General features: G+C 35.1%; 1 protein-coding gene across 1 annotated transcript in view; it reads left to right on the forward strand.

Moving 5' to 3' along the window:
• UBE3C (ubiquitin protein ligase E3C) overlaps window positions 1–12135 on the forward strand; it is an 86765-nt gene that overhangs the window by 35158 nt on the left and 39472 nt on the right. The window contains exons 14-16 of the mRNA XM_026069255.1: window positions 4527–4631; window positions 5762–5849; window positions 9434–9531. Coding sequence (XP_025925040.1) covers window positions 4527–4631; window positions 5762–5849; window positions 9434–9531 — 291 coding nt within the window. The remainder of the gene's footprint in view (window positions 1–4526; window positions 4632–5761; window positions 5850–9433; window positions 9532–12135) is intronic.

The raw sequence follows: 12135 nt of genomic DNA on the forward strand, positions 1-12135 counted from the left end.
TAAGATAGCCTCTATCCAGCCTATTCTGCCTGATTTTACAACACATTTCACTTATGAGCATAAGCATTAATAGCGGTGAGAGTAACTGATAATGTTTTGATTGCGTTGAATACAGTCCTAATGCACCACTGAATTTGTAATTTGCAAAGATTGATCTAATATATGTTTGCACAATTTAATTTAATTACTTGTCTTTAAATTGCCAAATAAACTTTCGATTTAAAGGTCACAAGTGAAAAGCCCCAATATGTCTATTTTTATAAGCAAGGCAGCATGTTAGGGGAATTTTTATGTATGGAGATTATAACATACCATCCTGTATTTATTTTCTTTAGTTTATCATATTTAATCAGTCCTTTTACTAGCCTCTTGCATTTTAGATGAGTTTGATTGTATTTTGCTTTCATTCAGACAGGTGTTAAATCCCAATTTATTCTGTCTCACTTTGGCAGGCAGCTATTAAACTTTTAGTGGAATTGTCTAAACTTGGTGTACTCGCACGATTTTCGGGAGCCAGAGTTTTCTTCCATTAGCTGAATTACAAATGTAAATCTTKAAGATATCTTAAAGGCTCTGGTTCTACCCAGGAATGTAGCTAATAACAAAACTTCGCTTGTTAAAAATTCAACACAGCTAAATTCACCTTGTTTTATTGAGAAGACTACTGCATTGAGTCTTTCTGATGGCACCTTCAAGGTTGCTTTTTGCCAGTGAATGGGCAGTAATATCTTTCAACAAAAAATAGAAACAAAGCTGAAGTAATTTGTCATAAATTTAAGGTGTCAAAGGAGACGAGACTTTTCTTTCTTACACTGTGTCAAAGATGTGAGAGATTTGTCTCTTCTAAAGCTGTTGCACAGTGCCTGCTGAGAAGAAGGCACAGTTCTTTCCTGTGATCTATGCTCTTCATTTCTCATGCTTATTTTACATATCTTCTATACCACTAGTGTCTAATGAAATGCATTCCCATATATACAAATCTTGCTTGTGTAGGGTAATGGTAAACCTGAAATCAGTGAGACTGCTGACAGTAAGGTGTGCCTATTTGCAGAATCTAAGATTTGTATGTGAAAATGTCTTTATTCAGCAGAATATCCTTTTTTTGCTTATGATATAATATTGAAATAGTGTAGTTGCTGTTACAGATTACATAGAAGGACTTAAGTTATGAGTGCGTGAAAACAGGCTTTGTCAAATAAAAGAATTATTTCAGTATCTTGAATTCATCCTGTGAAGTACTATATTAAGATGCTATTTTTCCTGAACTTATGTGGGTTGTATGCACTTTGGGCATTTTTGGAAAGAAATCCCCATTTTAAAATTGTTTATTAAAGTGAGGCTTTCCTTTCAATAAAATACATATTTATGACAAATTTTACAAAGAAATCCTGAGTTTTGCTTGCTAGTGTTCTGCGTATCCATTATGTAGAAGGAACTCCAGTCTCACCTAATTTCATGCAGCTTTCTTGAAGGTTTCTTTAATTGTTTTTAAAACATTTTACTAGCATGGTCTTCATGTGGATAAGTTTTTTCTTCTGTGTATATATATATATATTTTTTTTTAGTATGGTGGTAATGGAACCACAGAGCTTTAGTGACTCATCTAAGTGTTACTGAATTTTATAAGGGCAAGGTGATGAAAATTCCTGTGTAATCAAACAGTTCCCTTAATAACATTCTTTTTCTTTCTGTCTTTATTCAAGATCTTACTTCACAAACTGGGTCTTAAAAGGTCTTTTGTGTAGTATCTACACACAGAATCCTTTAGATGGCCCATTATACTCTTTGTTACTCTTGACACCTGCCCATTAAGACTGTCTTTCAGCAACATTACTTTGGAAAAGCTTTGTATATGTTTTTTTTCCATTCATTTTTCAAATGCTGTAGTTCTAAGTTGCAAAACAGATGTCTGTTCATAGCAGTGGTAATTTCCTTTAGGCTAGTTATTTAAACTTACACTGATTCCACTTAATTATGTTTTATATAGTGTTGGGCTAAGTTGGTTCTCTCTTGCACATATATTTAACCTTCTTTGGGGGGAATGCATGCAACCAGGCGTGACAGTTGTGCTTGTGATGGAGTAGTCATTAACTTGATATTGCTACTTACTTCTTCTTCCTTTTTTTTTTTTTTTTTTTTCCTGGATTGGAGGAAACTGCCAAGGAATATATTAGAACTGCAAAGGCAACTAATAACCATGATAAGCACATTTCCCCACCTCCCAGTCTTGTTCTGCAGATATGCATGAACTAATTTTCTGTTAGTCTGTTTTCCCATTTTCTGACTGTGTGGTTATAATTTGAGTTCCTTGTGAAGTAAAATATATTAAACCTTCATAGTGGTTTAAGCTGATATGCTCTGCTTTGTTGCTGGGTTGGAGTAATGGTGCACACATCATCAACTGCTATGGTTCGGCTGATGAGGAAAAATTTGTTAAACCACTGTTACTAGATGGCTTTCAGGTAAATGCTTATACTCCGTGTTGAAAAGGGCTTCCTACTTTTATTTAACACATCTTCATTTGTACATAACATTATGACAATTGGAACAATATACCTTTGGGACGAGTAGTAACTAATCTTTATTTTTTGTCTTGGCCAATATCTGGTATTCATTAAAAACATATGTTTTCTAATGGGCATAGCTGAAGAACAAATACTAAACTGATCTAGAATTGGAGCCAATAACCTGATTTATATAAATGGTTTTTGAATATGGACAGAGGCGGTATGATATTAACAGGATCTGTTTTGATATCTAACATTTAATCATAAATATGGAATATCAGTGGAAGTTGTCTGTTGTTGATGACAGCCAACAGTTTGTTCTCCACTTGAATTTTGGTTTTGAGTTCTCATATATTAATATGAATTCCAACTTTCATTAAAAAAAAAAAACAAAACCATGCAGAGTAACAGATGTCAGATTGACCTAAGGTGGCAGTTTTCTAAGTTTCTTTTGGATTATCTTTTCCTAAATTGATGAGGTTCAAGATGTACCGGATCTAACTGGAACATTGTCCTAAACAATCTCTGCTGCTCCGTGTGTTGTAAGCATCTTGCTCCCCATAGGTCAAATGAAGGTCGCAACTAGCCACCCCCGCACGTGTATTTTTAGGGCYGTAGGCACTTCTTATGCTTCTTGTGCTGACCACCATGAGATGCTTTACTAAGCATCCTTTTTCTGGAAACGGTGTTTTTGTAATCTGCTGTCAGACATTAGGGCTAGGCTTTCTCAAGAGACTCTTTTCTTTCTGTATTTGGTACATTGSACCCTTTAAGAATCATAAGGTAGGGTTTACCTAAGTTTAGGTATTTACAGTATAAACAACTGAGGTGGTAGCCACATAAGGATCTGTTTAGAAACAAGAATTATGAGGGTACAGTACATTTGATCATATTGGTAGCTACTTTTGGATGAAATGATTATTTTTTTCCTCTAGATAGCTTTGAAAACACTGACAAGATATTCATTGACAATAAAAGGAGCCTGTAGTGTCTTTTTCAAATGTAAAGTTCTACCCTTAAAAATATCTGCATTTGTTTTCCACATGGATAATCCCCGCAATGTCTGGTGTCATATATCGTAAGCACACACTTACGATTTTTCTGAGGCAGTTTTAGCTGGAAATGCTTTAGGTTGTCAATGCAGCAACCAGAAGTTGCAGCTGCAATTTTTCCTGTACTGTAGAGATGAAACTTTTGCTGTCGAGTTCTATTGCTAGTTTAGTGCTTCTGCCTCCTCCCCCTGTACTTTCCAAAGTTGATGTTGGCTTTGGACAATTTCTGGTGTCTTTTGCCATTAAGGAGCGTATCCAATGATCTTGTGCTAGCTAGTTAGTTAAGATTACTGACTATAGGCAGAAATACCTGCTGTTTATTTGTTGACCCGTAAGGTTTGCTTAGTGTGGCGTGGAACATGACCTTTGTTGTCTCGAGACTGGAAGCAAAACTTCCATTCTTACAAAGCCTCTGAAAAATGGTCCACAGAAATTTAGGAGTTCTTCTGTTTGTGAACAAAGAAAACCTGCAAATCAAATAAATTCTGAAGAAGTCTTAGTTTTGGAATGAGAGGTAATAAAGAACAGAGAGATAGCTCTCTTCCAAAACATTTATCTATTCGCTCTTTCAGGTTTGTGAACACCTCTATAAGCAAAAAACCAACCAACCAAAAAAACCCCTATAAATGACCCAATTAGATGTTGTTTTATTTAAAGAAGGAATGTAATGTTGAAATGATTTGTTATATGCCTGAACTGGCATATAGCTTTTTAGATGTGAATTGTAGTCCTAGTTGTGGAATGAGACTTTAATAAGCCAATTTTTTGGATGACTTACAACTGAATGACAATTACTTATTGTATTCTAAGGTATTTAGGTATAAGAGCAAGTTTTTAACAGTAAATAACAATTTCATACATTATTGCAAGACTTCCTTAGGGTTTTACTTGTAGATTTGACTTTCTATTACATAATTTCATTCACAGTGCTAAATATATATTGAATATATGTATTTCTGACACCTAGGTCATCACAAACTTAGTGAAAATGTTGAAATCTAGAGATACAAGGAGAAATTTCTGCCCACCAAATCACTGGCTGTCAGAACAAGAAAACATAAAAGCAGATAAGGTAAAAGTAATATTCTTTTTCACATAGACTTATTGGTGCTGAAGCTGAAATAGTAAGGTGTTTGATTTATGACAATATCAACCTTTGATATGATGTTTATATTTATAGCAAGATGTTGAAGTTGCATAGCTTTAGTTTAGTTTAAAACCTGGAGTTATGTTGCTTATCCCTGTAATGTAGAGATTTTACACCTATTAAGAAACCTTTACCTTAAATCACATAACCTATCCAGAAAGTAGAACCTGCTCTACAGTGCAACAATGTAGTTCATCTCCATTTATAGTAAAAGAGAATGGGAAGCACACTGCATTTTTACACATTATAGTGACTTACTTTCTAGTTATTTTAAGCACTTTGCATAATAAAAATACTAAATGAAAGAATTCTTTTGTAGTGGAAAAAACCTTCAAAATTCTCTTTTCCAAAAATAAAATTCAGTAGCATTTTCTGTACTTATCTTGCCTAGAAGTTACTGTTTTCTGAAAGGTTTTGAACAAAATTACATTATTTAAGCTTAAAAATGTGCATATGCATGTAAAAGAAAATGCTAATATGAATGTGAAAATACGGCATTTGAATCACTGAAAATTTGAATCTGAGAAGTTAGTTATACCTCAAACTACCTCACAGCATTAGAGGTTTTGCTCTTAACAGTAGGCAGTTTTGCACAGGAATTCTTAAAAATAAACTCTTCTGTTTATTTTTGATCGTTTCCCATTTGCTTGCCTACTGTTCAAGATGCACATTTTTCTGTGAGTGTGCCAGTTCCTTAGAGTTTGTAGGTAATAGCGCTTACATACCTTAGTAGTAAGTAGTAGTAGTCATAATATGCTTTGCTGCCCTGATTCGTGTGAAAGTAAATCATTAGACATTTTAAAATTCAAACTCAGCTTCACTAGTATCTTAAAAACCATAATTTAATATACCATTGCATGGTATTTTTAAATAATACCTGGGCATTGTGATTGTTGTTAATTTGCAGCTCTGCTTTAAGGCACAGGTATAAGGAGGTAGGATTAGAACTTAAGATATTAGGGATTCAGACACAGACTCTTGGACTTCACAGTTAATGTATATACTTAATATGAAATTAGACAATGTTTAACTGTAAAATACTGTTAATAAATTAGGTTACCCAGCTGTATGTGCCATCCGCTAGACATGTCTGGAGAGTCAGAAGAATGGGAAGAATAGGACCGTTGCAGTCTACCTTGGATGGTAAGATATTGTCTCTGCAATTTTTGCTTTATGATGTCAAAATAATTCTGTGCCTTATGACTTTATTTTAAATCTACCTTTTTAGAGTACAGTTGAATAGTTTGTTTAAAAGCCAAAAACAAAGTAATCTTTTGTAATTTTGTGCTCAGTTATTTAAGAAACCCACACATTTGTATGCATGTACATGTGTGTGTGTGGATGCTTAGTCTTTAATGTATAACGATTTTATTTTCTTTCTGGGAGGAGAGCAAGGCAGTACTGCACAACTTCCCCCAGACTTCTGCTGCTTTCACTGGCACTGAAGAAGTGAAATAACGAGGCATGCAAATGATATGTATTAAAAATATATGTATGAATATGTATAAAATACAGTTGCATAAGATATAAAATGCATAAAGCTGCATAAATTATAAAATGTTGAGCTTTTGCTTTTACAGCATATTGTGAAGAAACTTCCTTATATATTAAGCTGTAACAAACAAGCTTTAGGTAGTAAGTATTAATTACTTATAAATATTTTTTTATGACAATATTTTATAAATATTGTCTCTAATAAGTTAGAGCAGAAACTTATCTCCTTGAATCATTCAAAAAATCCAGACTTCATGAAACTTCAAAAGAAACATGAGAGAATCAGACCAACTTAGCTATCAGCGTAAATGTATGCTAGTGTAGTTACGCTAGTATACTTTCTCATGTAGAAGGTCTATTTCTTTCTGCTTTTCAGACCTCTGCATCTTCACTGTTTTAGAATTTTACCTTGCTTATTTCACCTGAGTAAAATAATCATTAAAACACTAATCCCTGTGAAAGAATTGATTAATCTATGAGAGTCCAGTTCTCTCTTTCAAGATGGTGTCATCTCCTTGAGTATCTGAGCAGATTCAGTAGATCTTGTACATATGAATTTGAATGCTGCCATAGAGCCCTATAGGATTGTCAGGGGCTTTTGCCAAGATTGGAGTCTGAGGGCTTATTTTAATGATAAATTTTATTTACATAGCTGTGATAGTGCAAGTTTACTTTGATTACTTTACTGGTCTGTTTAGCAGGTAACAACCAGTTGGTCAAGTGTAAGTACTCCTTGGAATTTTGAATCAATTTTTTTTTCAGTTGATTTTYATCTCTGGAAGTTGCCTATTCTGAGTGACTGAGAAGGTGAAATCTTAAAAACAGAAGTTTTAGCAAAAAATGCTGAGAACCTGGACTAGTTTTAAGTGTCAGACTCCTACAGACTTGCATCCTGTATCTCTTACAGAGTCCATAACAGTAACCTCAGGTTCTTGCATTGATCTCCATGTCTTCCAGCTGCTATATTTCTTGGTGTCCTCCATCCACAGCTCCCCATGGTCAGACCTGTTCCACATTTTATCACCCCCAGATTCTCCCCACACTGCTAGTTTGCTAGTCGCCTTCCCCTCATACATACAGTATCCTCAGCTCTCTCCCTTGTCTCCCTTCCCATAATAGCACCAATTCCCTCTATTTCATTATTTACCTTAGCTTGGGCAATTGGTGAATAAGTAATGCACATGCTGTGGCTGATTTGGAGCTACCTGTGCTGATGTTGCTGGCTGACAACAGCCTTTGGGCTGGCTGTCGAGCAGACAAGCTGACACACTGAACAGAGCAGGTAAGAACTGAGCTCTCCTTGCTGGTTCTGTTATCAGGCCACTAAAGGAATTTCTCTCCTCCACCCACTTGTAAATATTCACAGAACTTAGTATTTCTGAATCCCCTGGTCCTCTGTCAAAGTTAAAATTAAGTTGGTTAGCCCCAAAGGTGTATTGGAGGGGAGGTGGTGAGGAAGAGTGACACATGTTCATATAAACCTCGTTTCCACAAGAAATCAGGCTTAAAAAAAAGGGCAGTCAACATGACTGCGTGAAAACAAGCACATAACAATGTGCACATCACTCATTTAATCCCTCTTGACTCCATATGGGTTAAAGCCAATTAGCATGAAAGAACTGCTGAATCACATATGGTCATGTTTATTTGTGCTTTTTCATTTACTTAAATGGCAGACTCTTGAGTTGTAAATGCTCTCTGTATTGATGACTCCATCCCATATTTCTCTCTAAGGAAAGAAGCTGTGATGGAGAAATGCAGATAAAATTGACTAATTGACTGGAATAATTGAACTGTCGAAGTCATGTACTAGTTTACCTTTGCTGTACATGCACTTTTTATTTAAAATGCTTTTAACCCTTAGCTTAATAGGTAGCATACGTTGACTTTAATTAAAAATGTTTACTAAGTAAACTAAGGGTGATTACAGAGAAGCATTTATCAGAAATTCCAAAGACTTGCAATGTTGAAATCTGTCCCAAATGAATATTCATCAAGTATAGTGATATATTGGGTCGTGTCATGTTAAATTGGTGCTTAAAATATCCCTACTTAGAGTGCTGTGAGGAATTAAAAATACAGACCCATTAAATAATGAACACTGAAGTGATGCGCAGTTGCAGAAGGGCAGCAAGATACTAGTCTCCACAGGTAGATGCCAAAGGGAAAACTGAAACAGTCATTCTAAGCTTTTGGACTGAGTGGTAACATGGAGCATTTACTTCATTTTTATAATATTTTCTATAAACAGTCTATGTTCTGTGAGTTGTTTTTTCTCTAAAGGATGATTATTAAATACAAGAATGAAACAAGCTGTCTTTGGGTTTTTTTGAGCTAGGTGGGCCTTTAACCACAATATCTAGTAAGTGAGCAATAGCAGTGCTGCAATTAATAAATTTACAATCAGATATGTGCTCAGCAACTGAGTTCTTTCCCATTAAGCTACAGCAGGATTCTGACTTCTACTATGCATTACCTGAAGTTGAATTGTTTCATAGAAACTTCCTTTGTGGGTCTGTGTATAAGAAAGTCCAAAGGAACTGCATGGTAGCTTGGGAACCACACCGCATTTCATTTCTCTGTTGTGGCTTCCTGAACGTTTTTCTAATCCTCTTTTTTTCTTGARCAAGTTATATAATTTCTTGACGTTCTTTTCACTATTTCTATAGTGACGAGAATTTAATACGATGACTGGGTCCCTGCTGTTGGGAGAGGAARCCCATTGAAAGAAATGTTATCTTTCTGTTGAGTTCGTTAGATTTGGCTTAGTTTTGGAGCCTAAAATGGCAAGGTGAATGAAAGTAGTCTACGTGGTTGAAAGCACTGTACATTTAAACTGTTTTGATTATTGGGATGAGGATATTGAGTATTCTTATGATGAAGATCATAATTATTTACAACTTTTTAATTGTCTTATGTCATGTAATTTTTCTTAATTGAAAAGTTAAAATTTCAGTCATAAGAAAATAATTTTTTTCTTCTGAAGAAGATTAAAATGCAGGAGTACCTATTTTTATGTACATTTTGTTTTCAGTATGTTTTCACTGCTTACATTTCAGTTTGCCTGTTAGAAGCTAATGTTTAAAGAAAGATATGTCTTAGTGTTAGTAAATAAACTATTTTAATGTGTGTATTTTTATACAAAGTAAATTGAGTTACTTGTTACAAAATAAACTGCTTAAAAAAAMCCCTGTTCTTTCCAAAATTTTTAAAATTATTATTTCTGTTTTAAGTGGGTTTGGAACCAGCACCTCTTTCTGTATCTGAAGAACGACAACTTGCAATTCTGACAGAGCTACCTTTTGTAGTTCCTTTTGAAGAAAGAGTAAAGGTATCTAATTTCTAATTTAATGTGCGCTTGGCTTTTAAGTTTTGAATTTTTCTGTTTTCAGTAAGTGTAAAAAATAGCACTTAGCTAAGTAAAAATTAGATTGTTTCTCTACAGAAGGGATGGCAGACCACACTTTTTTTTTTTCCCCAGTGTTTGCATGGCAACTGCAATGGAGAACATTCTAAGATTACTTTTCTCTCTTTTTACTGTTTATATTTCTCTTTTCATTGTAAGTATATTAAAGTTAGAAACATATATTCCAAGATAAAGTTGCCTGAGAGTAGTAGTACCATTATAGTGAACTTCAGTTCTGATTCAGTGATTGCATCCTCCTGTGGTAAGCAGTGCACTAACTAGTTGGGTGTCTATAATAAACAGATTGCAAGGTCAAGACTTGAGACTTTTTTGTGCAGTGAGTGAATTTACTCAGAATGAGATGATGGATGTCCGTTTTGGGAAAATAATGCCCAGAGATTCAATTCCTGCATTCATAGCTGAGTAGCTGAACTTTAAATAGAGTATATAGTTTACAACTTGCAAGATTCTTGTATTATTTGATTTGCTTTTGAATGTTTTCTAGATTTTAAATATAAAATTGTTAGGTCCATTAGCTGTTCCCATTTGCATCATATATTTTTTAAAAGCTATTATTTTGTTACCCATAACAGAATTTTCAAACTACTTTTGTTGTCAACAGTACTGATTAATTAAAAACTACTCCCTGAATYGTCTTGGAGATGTTAAGTTACAAGACTCCATCAAGAGGATGAAAAATAGTTCCATAGGGAAAGTAATCAATATTTGCCAAAAAGACAGTGACAAATTCAGTAGAAAAGGATTGTTTCTTTTGGGCCTCCAAAAAAACATCTTAATGCTGTATGGCAATATTGAACTAGGAGTACAGCCAAAGAGTTGGAAGTGACCTCAAGCAGGGGTCTGTATGTCACAATTTGGTCACTGTCTACAGCCTCCAGACTTYTCAAAGCTATGTTAAGATGCACATATTTTAAGTCTCTGGAATTCACAGAGCCTTGTTTTATTATATCACAAAAACTGAAAGTTGGCTTCTCATTTTGAAGGTTTAACATCCTTTTAATCAAAAAAATGGATGACAATTTGGAGAGAAGGAAAAAGCTACAGTCAGAAATGTTATAGTCTTGGTCCACTTCAAAGAGGAGTTCCTCTTATCACTGCTCTTTGGACCAAATAGTTCTTTTTGTGTATTAGTGGGACAGGAATCATTTTAGAGTCTTCTACTTCTTTCAGAACTGTTCCTACAAAGCAGCTCCCAATAAAGGAAGAAGATACCTTATCATGTATTGTTCCAGTTGCCATATTGCACTGTAATTTAATGTGATAATACAAGTTCATGCTGTTTCCATGTGTGGGTTGCTCCATGTGTCCTTTCCTTTTCTGACTTTCTGGTGAGATTTTTACCTTGAATTACCAGGTATTAGATACTCTCAGAAGTGATTACTCAGTCCAGTTTCATGTGAGGCTTTCTAGCATGCTGACCCCAGAGCTATTATCCCCTTCAGTTTAAAGCAAATTGGTGTGCAGCATCAAATACCTTGGTCCTCTGTGGGAAGCAATCACTTGGGTTTTATTTCCTCCTTTCTGAGTCCCCAGTTCAAAATGCCTGTAGATAATTGGAGTAGGTCCCATGAGCCTAGCTGCTGGTGGGATCCCTCTTATCTAGAGGGAGTCTTTTCTCACTGTCTTTATTCTGAACTAAGGATCAGCAATCCAGAAAAAAGTCATTGTTGTTAGATTTCTCCAAGGCAAGGTGTCTCTTCTAGAAGAGGTGCACATTTGTGTTTTTGATTAATCTGAGCTTTCAATGTGTGTAAGCAGTGCAGTTCTTACTAGAGCACCTAGATTTAATTTCTTCTAACTATAAGTTTTTCATCTTTTATTAGCTACTGGGACCTTACCAGTGCTTGGTAGTGCATTTTTGTGCACCCAGCAAACAGCCTAGAAAGGGAAGTGACCGTGTCCTTTCTCTTCCTCAGATGTTTTTGTAGTGCAAAACTGTAGCGCGTACTACAGTCAGCATCTCTTGCTTTTCTGTCTGCTACTGTTAAGTCATTGTGAATGCTTCAGTTATACACTGRGGTATATATTTCAGGATTTCAGAATACAGTGTATTTCAGGATTTACTTATGCATGTACATATACACTCCAGTGTTTAGGAGTCTAGTTTCTATATCAAGAAGAATTTTGCCATGAGATATACCCTAAAAACTTTCTTTCTATCTATCATTCATTGTGTAGCAGTGATTATGAAACTACCCAGCCATRTACTTCTTCAGGAAAGAAAGTGGTGGTGAACATATTCTCATGTCCTCTTCATAAAAAGATGATGTCCATGACTGTGTACCTTGATGTCACAGAATCGTAGAAGAATTTTGGTCAGAAGGGACCTCTGGAGGTACTCTAGTCCGACTCCCTCCTCAAAACAGGGATAACTTCAAAGTTAGATCAGGATGTTCAGGGTCTTATCCAGAGGTGTTTTGACTATGATCAGCAATGGAGATTTCACAGTCTCTTTGTGCAACCTGTTCCGGTGCTTAACCACCCTCATACTGAATTTTTTTTTCTGTA

Source organism: Apteryx rowi, unplaced genomic scaffold (genome assembly GCF_003343035.1).
Source record: "Apteryx rowi isolate R43461 unplaced genomic scaffold, aptRow1 scaffold_29, whole genome shotgun sequence".
In the NCBI taxonomy this organism is placed as follows: domain Eukaryota; kingdom Metazoa; phylum Chordata; class Aves; order Apterygiformes; family Apterygidae; genus Apteryx; species Apteryx rowi.